We start from the raw sequence: 16,846 nt of genomic DNA on the forward strand, positions 1-16,846 counted from the left end.
TTCGTGTGGCACGCACATATGAGACAAATACATGTGAAAATAAAAAAAAAAATATGTCTACCATTGAATGCATATTTTAGAATAAAGAGGTTGGTTATCTTTTATTTTTTTTTCCTGTTATCGTGTAATTTTTGTATTTTTTTACGCATTGTTTATTGTATTACATGTTAATTTAGGTTTATTTTCTATATGGTTTCGGGATAAAGTTATGTACTTTTTATTATTTGTCTACCCTTGAATGTATATAAAGAAATCTTTCAAAATTTATAATTATTTTGTTGTATTCTCATGATTGTAACACGATTATTTTGTTTATTTTTTACTTATTTATTGTGGTTTTCATTTATTGTAATTACTAAATTATACAACTTTCGCTTTAACAATTTATTTATTTTTTTTACAATATTCATGCATCGCATGGTAATCCACTAGTTAAATTTAATAATAGAAATGCATTCCCCGGCTGTATATAAACATAATTTTAGTAGCTCCACAGCGACACCTCCATGTCCTCGTCGCCTTCATCCCAAATGAATTGACGCCCAAAGCAAGGCGGCGGCGACAGCAACGGCACTTCCGCCATGTTCACCACCAGCCCTTTCAGCTCCTCCTCTCTCCATTTCGCTATCTCCATATCCCTCTTCCCATTCTCCCCGCTGCTACTGCTCGACGTCGACGCTCCGTCGGAAACCTCTTTATTACCACAGTCGCCCTCCTCCTCCTCGTCGTGTCTGGGCCGGAACGCCTCCGCCGCCTCCACCGCCGCCCGCTGGATATCCTTGGCGTCCCTGGACGCCGGCACGGGCAGCCGCCACACCGAATCAGCGAAGTTGAGGCACGCCAGATGGCCCTTGAGCGCCATCGCCGCCACGTCGTGAGCCCTCGCGGCCATCTCCGCCGTCGGGTAGGTGCCCAGCCATATTCTTGACTTCTTGTTGGGCTCCCGCAGCTCGCAGACCCACTTGCCGGCGTTCCTCCGGCGCACCCCTCTGTACACCGGGTGCCTCGTCTCCTTAAACTTCTTCCGCCCCGCCCTCTTCTTGGGCCTGCTCTCGGCCAGAATAATCTCCTCGTCGGACCACGCCGACGCCGAGTTCGAACTGGAGCTATCCATATATAGCTGTATAATTACAATTTGCAGAATACTGATACTGATTTCGGAATCCGAATCCGAGAGTAGTACTGTAGTGTGAAGTTGAGGAAGTGAAGATGGAAACTGGGAAGTGGACTTGTATTTATAAACATATAAAATAATATGAAGTTGATTCTGTCTTTGGTTGGTTTTTCGGCTGCATGACTGGCAGCCACAGACACGGAATTCACTAACTAAACCCACGCGCACACGGTGCAGGATCCACACTGGCACTTTTAGTTCAATCAAACACTGACTCTGACTCATCTTGGTGTTGACTTGTCTTTTGTACTTTCCTTAAACAGGCCGGACTTGTTCAACTTGGGGGAGTTTTAGGCTGGGAAGGAGGTTCAGGTGCCGGCTTCACGTTTCAACACGTGGGTCGACATGCTGACAAGGCTGCCAGTAAACCAACGTTTCAGTGTTGGATGCATGGTTAGGACCGTGGGGCTGTCGCCTGCTTGCTGCTTCCTTCCATCAATCAATTCGCTGACTGACTAAAACCAAATCATTTTTAAGTTAGTTTTTTTTTTTAGAATTAAATAAATTTTATTTTTCTTCAATTTTCATTTAATAAAACAGATGAAATAATTTTTTTAACATATGTTAATTAATTATATGATTTTCTAAAATATCATATAATTTTTATATAACACCGAATGCTATTTAAATATTTAATTTTGACATTTAAAATAATATTTATGTATTAATATATTATATTATATTATATGTAATATCAATGTGAATGCATAATATATCAGTTTGACCCGTCACTGACACTGTAAACTCTTGCGATGACGTCATAAAGTGACGTAAGCTGACGGAACAGAATTCGATCGGCGATCCCCATACGGCAACACGAGGAGCATGTGCCGCCGCATCCAGCCGCTCTAAGTCAATAACAAGCCCATCTCTCCTTCATGCTTTATACCTTTGTCATCCTTCTTCTACCAAACAGTTGACTCAGTCTTATTTCTAAAATTTAAAAAAAAAAAAACATTTTTCTAATATAATAAAATTTTAAAATATTTCCAACTAATTATCATTGGTCATGCAATTTCCAATCAGATATAAAAATATTATTAAACTTCACTTTGTAAGTTTAGTATATAATTTTATAAATATCGTCAACAATAATAACATATTCAGTTTTTATCCCACGATAAAGGGTCGGCTATATTAATTTTAAATTTTTATGTATTTATGTTTTTTTATCATATATTTATTTAGTCCAATACATTTTATATCAAAATTTAATTACTGATCCTAACATACCTTAATTTTATAATTATCATCGATTGTCATTAAAAGATGCTAACAATATGTAGACGTGATTACTAAACTTTGCACAAAAATATTAAAAAGTCACTAAATTTTACATTAAAGTTTAAAAGAATTACTAAATTTTGCGCGAAAATATAAAAGGTCACTATTTTGTTAGTTTTTTTTAATGACAATTTACTATAATTACAAAATTATATACTAAATTAAAGTTAAATAATTTTTGGACTATAAATTAAATTTAAATATTTTTTTATATTTTAATATAAAATTTAATGACTATTTATGGTGTCTAACCAAATCCTTCAAACATTGAAGTTACTTCCTGTATTTGTACTAACAACAAACGTCCCAATTCATTGACTTTGGTAGCGTTGGCCCAGGTTAGAGGTTATGGGACCAGGCTGGGCTAGGCCTGGCCCAGTTGATCATCGACGTACCCAAGGCAAGTATATATGGTCCATTTGGAGGACGGCCCACTGAAGTTGTCACTATTGTAAAGCAAACTTTTGCTCTCATTTTTATTATACCATCTTAGGATGTGAGGTCACGCATCAAATACAAAAATTAAGAGAAAATGACAATATGGACATTATAATGTGGCCAGATTTCAATACATGCTTCTATGATCCATAATAATGAAATAATTAATTCATTAAATCATTGGCTTTGATGAGTAAAATAACAAAATTATCTCAATCATATATGTAGTTTCTGCTAGGACAGTCCTAAAAATTAATTATTTCAATTATGTCACACTCAAATTAAGGAGTCTACTTACTGTAGAACACACAAAAGGAATGAAATTTATTGGTTGATTAAATCAATTATCTCATTCTTAATGTACGATTTACGCTTAAACAATACATTAACAAAATCTAAACTCATAATTCCTACAAAATAATTGATTTATCAAACAATTTTAGCACTATACCGAATCTTACTTTATTTAAAATTTTGTGTAAAAATTTAAAACATAAACTGTCATTGTCAAGATTCACACTCGTTAGTCCTTCTCTAGTCCTTCTCTGGGTGAAAATTTATGATATTCCTTTAGAAATGTGGGATTATTAATGGGTGTGAAGCACCAACCGGCGTCGTTGGATTTAAACTGGTTAGAGGGCCACGTGTAATAACCACAGCCTGCCAAGTGACAGCTATTGAATGGCAACACATGACAACCATTGCTGCTTCTTGATGTCGCTTGATTGTCCTTACTGAATGCTCTAACCCGATTGCCTAATTCCCTGCCCTGCTGCCATTTCTGTTGGAATAATCATCGTGCGTGCACAATCTGATCTTAGCCCTTCATTCGTGTTTTATGAGGCTTGATCCCAGCCCTCCATCATCGCTATTTATTTCCCTCCTTGAGATATGGACCGTTAGACGATTAAGACGAAAACAACAAAAAGGCAAAGGAAAAAAAAAAAGATTGAGAAGATGAAGAGTCTTCATCTTCGGGCTAGGGTTTCTGGTTTGCTTCTCTGTTTTCATTTTTTGTAAATGTTTGTATAGCTTTGTTAAGTTATATGGTTCAATAGGTTTTGCCTTTCAATCTGTATTAAGTGATTATTGGGCAAGTTTTTGTTTCTCGAACCACTGTTTGTACAGAGAGATTGAGAGGGTTTTATGTGAGTGTATTCTTCGATTCTATTCTTAGTGCAGTGAAGCTCTTTTCACTGGATCTCAATATGGACGTAGCCCTATTTTGGGTGAACCATAATAAAACCTTTGTCTCTTTTCGTTTCTGTTTATGTATGTATGTTTATGCTTCCTAGCTTTGGGTCATTGTGAGTCTGTGATTGAAAAGTATTCGAAAATACCCTAAGGTTTGTGTTATCGGTTCGCAACAATTATCTATCATTATTGTGAGTGCTCTTGATCACCCCATTCATATATGCAAATGCAATCACAGAAGACCGATTGGGGAGTGTCTTTGGTCATTCTTTGGTGAATTTCCCCCCCAAAAATAGACAAAGTCTACGTTCCAAAGCTTATTGTGTCTCTAAGGTGTTCCTAGCTACTAGCAAGGGGCCAGTGGATGGTAGTTTTTCTCCCATCCCTTGTCCTTCAAAGTCAAATGCAATCTTAGGCATCAGTCTCCTGATCAGTTGAGTAGTTGTTTGATCGAGAGGGTCCTCTCAAGGAAAGACGCGAAGTTCCCACCAAGCCTAGCCCTCACACACTCTGCGGATCTCCAAGACAAGGCGAGTGGTACTCTAATGGCCAACAGGTTCTGTTATTTAATGCAAGAAGATCACAGTATCCCTTCAATAAGTGGCTCAAATGCCCAAAACTGTCATTCAAGGAATCTTATTTTAGATGATTCGAAAGATGCTATGCTTAACTCTAATGAAATTTCCAACTTGCATTCTATGGACGCCCCGTCCCCCCCTTTAAAAAAAAAAAAAAAATTCAAATCCCAATGCAAATGAGATCGTCAAAAGATAAGAAGAAGCATGCTTAGTCTGCTAGATATATAGTTAGCTTGTCTACATCGTGATTTTGTATATATGTTTGTAGTTTCCTTTTGTTGTGATAGCTTATGTTGCTTTTTGTTTTGTGTGTGCGCTCGGGGTATGCACTAGCTGGTTTCGTGCAAATTCTTTCAATTTCTGTGCAATGAATTTGTTCATTTACAGAAGAAAAAAAACACAACCCACCCCCCAGTACGTACATTGTTATTGGATGCACTCCTTATCGTATGTTTAATGTACTTTATTTTTATAATAAAATAATTCAAAATACAACTTTTAAAAAACAAAATACATTTTTAGCAAAATCCATTATCCATGTAAGTATCAACTGGAGAAGGAAAAGATCTGTTGGCCGTTGAAGATAACACAAAATCCTCACTTGAAATGAGATAAGGATGGAGTTGTGTTCAGCAAAACTTATTTTGAAAGATGATGTTATAACTGAGTTGAGAGAATATCCAGGAGGCCAGGAGCTGATCACTGATTCTTTATATACCTCCTTAACATCGAGCTTCCATTCTTGATCCAAACCCTTTAATTTGTAGTTTAACCTCAAAAGTAGGTCGACGATGGCCGGCGGCGCCGTCATCGCTCCGTCCACCGGAAAGGCCTACCCGGGCAAGCTCACCGCCCGAGTCCTCATCACTTGCATTGTTGCGGCCATGGGTGGTCTCATTTTCGGCTATGATATCGGAATCTCAGGTCACCATTTCCAATGCCATCACTTCATTTGCCAGCTAATTTAGTTCATTACATCTTCCTGACATAAAGATCATAGATTTGAGCCACAAGACAAATAAGCTCTCAAATGATATATAATAATTATCTGTATGCATGTATACAAACGTTGCAGGGGGAGTGACATCAATGGCTCCATTCCTGAAGGAGTACTTCCCGGATGTGTACAGGAAGGAAGCCCTAGATCATTCAACAAACCAATATTGCAAGTTCAACAGCCAGACATTGACCATGTTTACTTCCTCCTTGTACCTGGCTGCCTTGCTAGCTTCCCTGATAGCTTCGTCCGTCACCCGCAACTTGGGCCGACGCCTCTCCATGCTTTCCGGCGGAACCCTCTTCTGCGCCGGTGCTCTTGTCAATGGCTTTGCTCGCAATGTCCACATGCTCATCATCGGCCGGGTCCTTCTTGGCTTTGGCATCGGATTCGCCAATCAGGTCCCGTACATAATAACTTTTCCCGGAAAATCAGGTTCTTAATTTCTTGGTTAATCTAAATGGTCACTAAATTATGCAGTCGGTGCCGCTCTATCTCTCGGAGATGGCTCCATACAAATATCGCGGTGCGCTCAACATCGGCTTCCAGATGTCTATAACAATCGGAATCCTAGCTGCCAACCTCTTGAACTACTTCTTCGCCAAGATCAGCGGCGGTTGGGGATGGCGGCTGAGCCTGGGAGGCGCCGTGGTGCCGGCGCTAATCTTCATCGTCGGCTCTCTTGCCCTGCCGGACACGCCCAACTCTCTAATCGAGCGAGGTAAATGCGATGAAGCCAGAGATAGACTCCAAAAGATCCGCGGCGTGGCCGACATAGACGAGGAGTTCAACGACCTCTTGGCGGCGAGCGAGGCGTCAAAGAAGGTGCAGCATCCATGGTTGAACCTTCTCCGGCGAAAGTACAGGCCCCAGTTGTCGTTCGCCATTCTCATCCCTTTCTTTCAGCAGCTTACCGGCATGAACGTGATCATGTTCTACGCTCCGGTTCTGTTCAAAACCCTCGGTTTTGCCGATGACGCTTCCCTCATGTCGGCCGTGATCACCGGCGGCGTGAATTGTCTGGCCACCGTCATTTCCATCTTCGCCGTGGATACTTTGGGAAGAAGAAAGCTTTTCCTCGGGGGTGGGTTTCAAATGTTAATCGCTCAGGTAAACTAATCAACAATTTCCCAAATTTTCAATCTTTTGTACTGTGAAGCTAACTATCGAGAAGTGAATTGATATTACGAATATGGTGCACAGCTCGTGACGGCAGCCGCCATCGGAGTGAAATTCGGAACAAGCGGGGACCCCGGCTACCTGCCGAAGTGGTACGCGACGGGGCTTGTGGTGCTGATATGCGTGTTCGTGAGCGGTTTCGCGGTGTCGTGGGGGCCGTTGGGGTGGCTAGTCCCGAGCGAGATCTTCCCGCTGGAGGTCCGGTCGGCTGCGCAGAGCATCAACGTGTCGGTGAACATGATCTTCACATTCTTCATCGCCCAGATCTTCCTGCCGATGCTGTGCACCTTCAAATTCGGATTATTCCTTTTCTTCTCCTTCTTCCTGGCGGTGATGACCCTCTTTATCTTCAAGTTCTTGCCGGAGACGAAAAACATTCCGATCGAGGAGATGGTCACCGTGTGGGGGAAGCACTGGTATTGGAAGAAGTTCATTCCCCTTCAAGCTTCTGCTGCGGCAGCGGCGACGGCGGCGCCTCCCGGTAAGGGAGATGACACAAACATCGAGATGGCCAAAGAAGACTTATGTTAATTAATGGCATAATAATTGTATCATTGGTCATTGGTGTACTAAGTGGTAGTTATTTGAGCTTCTAGCTAAATAATTAAAATGGGATAATCTAGATTACTACTTAATATTTAGCATAAATTTATTGACTATATTCAATTATTAACTAATTTCTATTCATGTCACATTTCATATTTAGCATTTAGTTTATATCAGTTAAGTCAAGTTACAATACTAATATTTGATATAATATTTTTATATTAATATATTATACATTTATATTAATTAGATATATAACTCAATGCACTAATAGAGGAGCGTCGATTTTGGGTGATTAAGATAAAGTTAAAAATTAAACAAAAAGAGAAAAAAAAAACCTCACACATTATGAAGATAATAACTTAGCATTCTTAGTGTTATTAGTGTCATGACTAAAATGAAAAGGGTTATCCTCTTTTTATAAGGGTGATGGCTAACAAGTGATAGAGTATCCAGACTTCTCGACATTTAGTTGTTTTGATTTTTAAGGAAAATATTTTAAAAATAATAATTTGTATTAATATTAGGGAATTATACTGTGTAAGAGACTATTTGAGAGAGTCGCTTGAGATTGCTTTCGAGAGGGACTTAATTTCAAGAACTCTTTGTTTGCCAAGGTTTCTAAGATCTTTTTACTCGACAAATTCGCTCATCTTTCACTTTTGTTTATAGTTTTTGGGATTGGGCCTTTTGGAAATGGGCGGTGTACAAATTATATATATGTAACAAATTAATTGGCATTATTTTGAAATTTTGGTTAGCTAATTTTTATTATTTTGCATCATAATTTAAGTGGAAGAATTTGATAAATAAATGGCATTTAATCACAACAATCTTGTTATTTCGGATCACATATGTACCCAAAATAAAAAATGCAAATTTTTAATAGATTGGTTTTGAATTTTATTAATAACTATACATTAAAAAAAAAATCTATTAAAACGACTTCTTAACTATAAAAACATTATCATCTTTTATATAAACAAATTTAACAAATAATACTCACATGTAAATTCATATTATAAAGCTGTGAGTATATATATATATATAATAGCATTTCTCAAACTATAATTATTTGCTCCATAGACGTGATTTTGGTTGTTAGGACAAAAATTTCCAATCACTACCTTTCAAGCGTGCGTTTTTATGGCAAATAACAGTTAAAGAAAGGATTAAGATCGATGAAGAGACAGACGAGAAGTTGCATGCACGGCTTTGCACCGCCCCATGCGGTGGCCGGCGGTGGGGCTGCCCTTAACTTTGAACTTTTATGAGTCATCACTAAGCCCAAAGAACAAAAGAAAGCTCACAAATTAACTTCATGGCACAGTAATAGTGTTCAATTGACACTTGCAGATAAGGAAGAAAAGTCCTCTCTCTCTCTCTCTCTCTCTCTCCATATATATATATATTTGGTACCGACAAACTCAATCTTCATCTTTCTGATGGTAAAGCGCGCGTTTTAATGTTTATCTCAAGTTTTCACTTTCACTAGTCAAAGCACCCACAAGACTGCAACAGTAATTGACGAGACCATGATATTTGAGATCCATTATTATAACTCCTACCCATAAGAAAATGGCCAAATTTGTTTTTTTGATAACTTCTTATGATCAAGGTAATAGAATAAATGATCAATGAATGTGTATTGAACAATAACAGTCTCTTGGTTTATTTGTGGGAGTTCCTTGCTTTATACAAGCAAAGTGAGCTGAGAAACTTAGAGTTATCTTTAAGATTTTAAAGCTCGATTACCTTGCAACATGATAGAGATAATATTAGGCATTAATTCTCTAGAGATGAAGCGAGATGAGATATTCTAAGTTTCTCAAATACTCCAGTGCCTAGTTACTTTAGGTTAATAAAGAGTTATTTAGAGTCATCTCAAATACTCTTATGCTCGATTATCTAAGACTAACAGAGGATCATTTATCAGACCAAATAAAATGGTGTCAAACTCAAATTCTTCAAAATTAAAATTGAACGATTATATATTAGTGTGAAAGAACACATATGATCTTCTCTCTATTACTCGTCAACAAAAATACAGTCCGGATAAGATTAGTTGATCTTCAAAATAGCTTTAAGTGATTTTACTATTTTTGACACCCTAGCTATATATATATATATATATATCTTTTTTGACTGCCAATCTAACGCTAGAATTTAGAAATATTATGAAAGGTGTAACTGCATGTGATTTGCCACTGGAAGGGGTGGCTTGGCCCCATAACAATAAATTATAAAGGCTTTTACTAGTTATCAAATGGTAATATATATTTTGAGAATATTTATGTATGTAAAGAAATAGGGAAGGATGATGATGAAATGAAATGAATATGATAAAAGTCAAGAGATCCTCATCAGATGGGTCCAACCATATAACCGTCCGTCCATCCATATGGATGCAGTGCAGCCATGGCTTTTAATATTTATATCTGTATGAGGATGATGACGACGATGATGACGCATGATTGCACATACAATATATATATATATATATATGTGTGTGTGTGTGTGTGTGTGTCTGTTAACTGTTTAGAAACCTGAAATGGAAAAGTGATTCTTTTGGGGTATTAGATTGAGAAAGGGGTTAATTCATTCACTTACGCATCCAAAATAAGAAATAAAGACAGACACCCAGAGGGAAGAAAACCCGTTAATTGAACTGAGACCCTTTTAAGCACCAATCCAATCGAGTCGAAGAAGAAAAATAAAGCCCATATATCAGCTCATGATCAGGTTTGGCTATATCTATCTATCTATATTCTGTGGGCTGGGATTGGGATTGGGATTGGGACTGGGATTGACATCTGTCCCTTTTCAGCCTCAAACAGTGACATGCTGTTTGGTCGGTCAGAAAAGTACGCCACCCCCCCCCCCCCCCCCCCCCCCCCTCCTCCTTCAACAGAAACCTCTTTGAACGTGCGACTCTCCCCCACCACCAGTCAACCATATCCTAGGTATATTCTTAATTTATATATCTTATTTCGTATATTATTATTATTCCCTTTGCTATAACCTCATAAAAACATATAAATTAACATATGCACTTACTTAATCATCACACCCCCCCCCCCCCCACCCCCCCGGCCTCCCCCCGCGGCCAAAACCCAACAATTCAGAAGCCGATACCTCAATCTTCTCTCTTTCTGCGTCTCTCTCCCGAGTTGAACAATGTGTAGCTCGCCGTCTGAATGTAGTTCAGACCAGCCGAAGCTTCCGGATTATTATTGGGGTTCAGCAGGGCGTCAGGAAGCAGAAGCCACCATGTTCATGCCCTTGATCCCGCCGGCCAAACAGACCCATCTCTGCGAAGCCATCACCGAGGCCAGAAGCATCGCGGGCATAGCTCTTCCCATGGTGTTAACCGGCCTCCTCCTCTACTCCAGGTCCATGATCTCCATGCTCTTCCTCGGCCACCTCGGCGAGCTCTCCCTGGCCGGAGGGGCCCTCGCCATCGGCTTAGCAAACATCACGGGCTACTCCCTCCTCTCCGGCCTCGCCATGGGAATGGAACCCATCTGCGGCCAAGCCTTCGGAGCCCAAAGGCACAAGCTCCTCGGCCTCACCCTCCAGAGAACCGTTCTTCTCCTTCTCTTGATCTCTGTGCCCATATCCTTTCTCTGGCTCAACATGAAGAAGATTTTGCTCCTTTGCGGCCAAGAAGATGAAATTGCTTCCCAAGCTCAATCCTACATTCTTTACTCTCTCCCGGACCTTCTCGCCCAGTCGCTTCTCCACCCTTTGCGGATCTACCTTCGAACCCAATCCATTACTCTTCCGTTAACTTATTGCGCCGCTTTCTCGATTCTTCTACATCTCCCCATCAACTATTTTCTGGTCTCCGTTCTCAAACTTGGAATCAAAGGCGTTGCGTTAGCTGGGGTCTGGACAAACTTCAATCTCGTGGCGTCGTTGATTCTGTACATTTTTATCTCAGGCGTGCACAAGAAAACCTGGACTGGAGTCTCGAGAGAGTGCTTGCGAGGCTGGAAATCTCTCGTCAGCCTGGCCGTTCCAAGCTGCGTTTCGGTGTGTCTCGAGTGGTGGTGGTACGAAATCATGATTTTGCTATGCGGGTTATTGGCAAACCCTCGAGCAAACGTGGCCGCCATGGGAATTCTGATCCAAACCACGTCTTTAATCTACATTTTCCCCTCTTCTTTGAGCTTCGGCGTGTCAACAAGAGTAGGGAACGAACTTGGCGCTAACCGCCCTGAGAAGGCGAAACTCGCAGCCGTTGTGGGCCTCTCCGCCAGCTCCATGCTCGGGCTTTCGGCCCTTTCTTTCGCCATTACGGTGAGAAAAGTTTGGGCCAGAATGTTCACGCAAGACGCCGAGATCATAGCTTTAACGTCCATGGTTCTGCCCATAATCGGCCTCTGCGAGCTCGGAAACTGCCCCCAAACAACCGGCTGCGGCGTTCTGAGAGGAACGGCTCGACCGAAAATGGGCGCGAACATCAACCTGGGGTGCTTTTATCTCGTCGGAATGCCGGTGGCAGCGTGGCTGAGCTTCCACGCAGGGTTTGGTTTCCGGGGGCTGTGGCTAGGCCTTTTGGCTGCGCAGGGCTCGTGCGCGGCGGCGATGCTGTTCGTCGTGAACCGAACGGATTGGGACAGACAAGCCCAGAGAGCCAAAGCTCTAACAGGAGCTTCCAATCTCAACCTTGAAGATCATAACAATGGCGATCAAAGTAAAGACGAACAGCCCAATGATCCTTTAGGTGATGGTACAAAGCTTCATGATTCACCTGTTTGATTTAATTTCTTTGCTAAGCTAGAAATTAGCCAAGTCTTGTATCAACAAATTCTTCTGTATATATAGTTAATACGATACTCAATTTTTTGCCCTACCTATCGATAATTAAGGTTAACTTTGTTTGAAAAATACCACCTAATCCAACTACATCCAATACCCATAAAATCAATAATATTCTCATTTAGGCCCCAGGGGTGCTCAAGCAGTTTCGTAAGGGGTGGGAAAGCCTGGAACCTAGATTCGAATTCCCTTGTGGCTGCTTGTCTGGATATATATGCTGAATTTATCTCCTCTCCTCGGAATAGAACATCAACGGAGGAACGCTCGTGATGGTACGTAATTAAAAAAATATATATATTCTCATTTAGACTTTAGCCATAACTCCTTAAAAATTCAACTGATCATAATGTAAAGAATCTATACGAGATCTAAGAAATATTAATATGATTCATAATAGTTATAAACAAACTGTTATCTTATAATTCTATTTTATATAATTTCTTGTATTTTTATACTCAAAGAGTAAAATCATATGCTTATTCTATTCTATTCTTCAATTTTACATAGAAAAATTGTTGCAATTGTGTATTATTATTATTATTATAATAGAATTTTTAAATTTTTTTTATTTGAATAAAATGTGTCTGGTGGAATGTGGTATATATACAACAATTAAGCCTCCAGCTCCGGGTCAGTGCATGCACGAGGTGGCGTCAACAGGGCCAGCTCAGTAGCCACTTGGTATCCGCCGGTGATTCTTCCACACGTGGCATATTCAGATTGGGTGGACTGAGTCACCTTCTGCGACTGCGTGACCCGGCAAGCAAGTGAGAATTGTATGCAAAGCTCTTATTTCCGTTTACAATTTAAAATCTCATTATTATTATTATATTATTTATCATCTCATAACAATAATCCTATCTGTACAAAATATTAAATTTAAATATCTAAATAATATTTTCAAATCGAATCAAATCAAATCTTATGTAACGTGACTCCTTGTCTCAAAAGTTCCATACTAATATGATCGCTCAACGAACTCACAAATATCTAATAATAATATTAAAATGTTATGGTCACGTTGTTAATTATTATCGTAACATTAATTTAAAGATAAAAAATGATCATAATATGCTCTCAGGGTGTGAACGAACTTTGATTACGGCTTGACATATTGGGGGCATGAAAAATTTTGAAAATTCAAAACTTGAGTTGATGGGTATTGAATTAAGGAATTCCCGTGTTAGCATATGATAAATTAATTAATTAAAATATATTTGGTGCGTGTCACAGCCAAGTCAATAGAGACATTGTATAAGCCGCCGCCATGCGTGCAGGCACGTGCACCAAACAACATCGTATGCGTACGAATTAATTAATTAATTAATTAATGTTGGCTATTCTTATTCCTGTGGTCGTCGTTAGTGGAATGGATCAATTTCAATTTTGGAAGTGTATGATGTTGGAATCGTGGAGAATACATAGTCGGCTGTTTCAAGACAACACGATATTGGTGTCTCATATGTAACCACTTCTATCCCACAATCCAATCTCCCCAAGCAACCAATTTTGATTGGGTGGACGAATTCGTCTTAAAATTTATACTAATAAAATTTGTTAAGTCTAAGTTTTATCTTTCCGATCATTTTATCTTGTTATTTTGACTTTAATTAAATTTACATTTTTAAAGAATTCATTAAGTGTCTTTCGATATTTAAACCAGATAAAATGAATTAATCAGAACGTATATTATAAATTTTGAGAATGAAAATAAAAAAAATAATTAAATTTGTTCAAAGACCCTAATTAAGATATTTGTAGGGCATTTCATGTGTACGTCTTGCTTAAGTTGACGGTGTCAATCTTACAAAATTACCCTTCCCATTAATTTGACCATTTTATGTAATTTTACAAAATTACCCCTCCCATTAATTTGACCATTTTTACGTAATTTTGTAGGGCTAGCTATTGGGCATGAAATGGAATGAAGCCCTTAGTTGTGTATGTGATGTGGTCACGAAAGTGACCTCCAAACCATTTATAGCAAATTTTAAAAAAAGAGGAGAGCACTTTCACAACTGATTTGAGCTCTATTTTTGGAAAATGATTCCTCTGTTTTCAAATTTTATTAATTTGATAATAATAATGTTATGTGAATGAGTAGTAGGATGCTTTAATAAATACACTTTTTCGAAATAAATAGTGGGTTGTTAACAACTCTTATCATTAATTTTTTTTTGTTTCTACATCATCATGCTTATTCCTAGGTTTTAATAATATAATTGGAAATATTTTTTGGACACTCCTTTCGAACATTAATATGTTATATATTTGGGGTAATCGTGAAAATAATTCATTCTTTTTTTGTAAATTTGTAATTTTATTTAATCATTTTTTAAAATTATTAAAAAATGAAGTAATTGATAAAAAAATACACAAAACTAAAGAAAATGGCGTCGGTTTATAAATATCAAAACTATATCGTTTTAAAATTTGGTCGGTTCTATTAGTTCGGTTATTCCAACCAAAAAATCAAACTTTAAAAAAAAATTAACCAACAAGTTCAGTCGGTTTAATTCAATTAGTTCAGATAAACCGAATTTTTACTCTCCCCTAATTTGGTCGATTCTATTTTTTTTCTTTACTAGTTACATTTTTTTAAAAAAAAATTATGTCTATATGTGGATCACATAAATATTATTATTGTATAATACATGTCATGCCAAGTTAACATGAATATACTCCCTTTAAATTTATTTTACATGTCAGATAAAATTGCACTAATTGAGTTAGTTTGGACTTAATTGCTAAAATTGAAAATATTTGATAAAATTGTAAATTCGTAAAAAAGATTAAATTATTTTCATGATTAGTCCTATATATTTATATTGACACAACATAAAATAAGGTGTATAAATATATGAGTATGTTCGGTATTTGGATTTACGTACCAGTATGTACAAATGGGATCATAGTGGCCTGTTCTATAGCTTGTACTCACCCATAAGCAATAATTTTGTACTTTAAAATAATTGCTTAAGTTGGGCCCTGGCCCAATTTTAAATGGGCCAAGTCCCAACAAGGCCGGCCCTTTAATAAGGGCCCGTGAATAAAAATATATTTATGCAGTTAATCCTATTTAAGATTTAAAATTTTAAATATTAAAAATTGGTGTCAACAGTGAGGCTATGGAATGGTTGGAAACAGCTAGCAATCATAGGGAGGACAGAACAAACATTAAGAATTTGACCTCCTTTTAATTAAATCCTGACCCAATCATTCGCTTAATTTGCTCTGTTGGTGGGAGGCTCAATCCATCAAACTAAATCTTCCCCAATTTCTTTTCCTTTTTGTTCAATCCCATCCCAATATCATGTATATCTATATGTGACATAGATTTAGGGTTACTAAGTGCTTCTTGTGTGACAATTTCAATTAGAAACATACATATATATATATATTATCAAATATGTTTGAGTTTGAACTTTTCTTACATAGATACGGCTCTATCTCCAATCTAATCTATAACAATCAACTTAGTACTCGACTTAATATATTAGTGTTAGATGCCTTAACCTCTCAAAATCTTATAACAATAGAATAAGATCCTTAATTGAAGTATTCAAACTTCAAGAGAGAATTTTAGGCACCAATCTTTTTATCAATTAGCAAAAAAATTGATAGGACACTTGTCACGCTTTAATCAACACAACCCTTGTCGTGATTTAGTTAGTGACATACGTGATATGCTTTGAAAGACACTTCTCAAAAGAATTTTAAGGGTAAATTTATAAATAAGTTTAATTTTGATATTTCAATTATTAATACATCGTCTAATATTTGATAAAAGATTTATAGTTAAACACAAAAAATCTTCAGATATGTTTTAGGTTTCCATATGCCAAGCAACTTTTTTGAACATATATTATATTTTCTTAAAGTTAAAGTTAAAGGATTAATGATTTGTTTACGTAAACTTAAAGCTATAATCCAAATCCTAAGAATAATAAATGGTGTATTAGAAGCAGCAAGCAATGTGGGTTCACCACAAAGATTCTCTGGTCAGTGGCACCAATTAATGGCAACTGATTGGCTCTCAAGGAGCAATTAATGGACAAATGGTTCCTTATTTGCAGGCAGATGCCTTGGAACAATAACCATATTTGATTTGGGCTCAATAGATTAATATATATTATGAATTTTTAATTTTATCTAATTTTAATATTTGATTTAATTTAGACATTTATTATTTTTTTTATGTGCCTTACCTTACAAAATAGTTGATGTGTTCAACGAACACATTAGTAAAACATCCAATCTAAGGCCATCTCCAATGGAGACAGCAAAACGACAAAATCAATCGATTTTGCCATTTTTTCGTCTCCATGGGACGGCAAATCATCACACCAATTTGGTGTGGCATCCCACTGTTCACCCATGGCATTTAATTAATACCCAAATTACCTTTAGTTTTTCAATGTAAAAAATTGTTATTCTCATTATATCCTTTTTTTAATTTTGTTTTAGTATGTATAATTATTGATTTATGTCTTAATTTATATATTTAATTTGATCATTATTATTAAGAACATAATAAATTAAAATTAAGTAAAAATAATTATAATTATTTAACAAGGTAAATACCTATAATTTTTTTTTACATATTTAATTTAAATTTGTGTCAATAATTAA

The 16,846-nt window shown here is 37.4% G+C and overlaps 2 protein-coding genes across 2 annotated transcripts; one reads left to right on the plus strand and one right to left on the minus strand.

Annotated features, from left to right (window-relative positions):
* Positions 1-360: 360 nt before the first annotated feature.
* Positions 361-1,221, minus strand: LOC127813314 (dehydration-responsive element-binding protein 1E-like). The gene has a single exon (XM_052354235.1). It carries the CDS (start codon positions 1,112-1,114, stop codon positions 482-484), a length of 633 nt encoding a protein of 210 aa, XP_052210195.1. The 5' UTR covers positions 1,115-1,221; the 3' UTR covers positions 361-481.
* Positions 1,222-5,439: 4,218 nt separating this feature from the next.
* LOC127812516 (sugar transport protein 1-like) lies at positions 5,440-12,248 on the plus strand. Its single transcript, XM_052352924.1, has 5 exons — positions 5,440-5,592; positions 5,744-6,066; positions 6,146-6,775; positions 6,869-7,276; positions 12,062-12,248. The coding sequence occupies exons 1-5, from the start codon at positions 5,460-5,462 to the stop codon at positions 12,152-12,154; spliced, it is 1,587 nt and encodes a 528-aa protein (XP_052208884.1). The 5' UTR covers positions 5,440-5,459; the 3' UTR covers positions 12,155-12,248.
* Positions 12,249-16,846: the final 4,598 nt, after the last annotated feature.

This window comes from Diospyros lotus, chromosome 11, assembly GCF_014633365.1.
Source record: "Diospyros lotus cultivar Yz01 chromosome 11, ASM1463336v1, whole genome shotgun sequence".
NCBI classification, from domain to species: Eukaryota; Viridiplantae; Streptophyta; class Magnoliopsida; order Ericales; family Ebenaceae; genus Diospyros; species Diospyros lotus.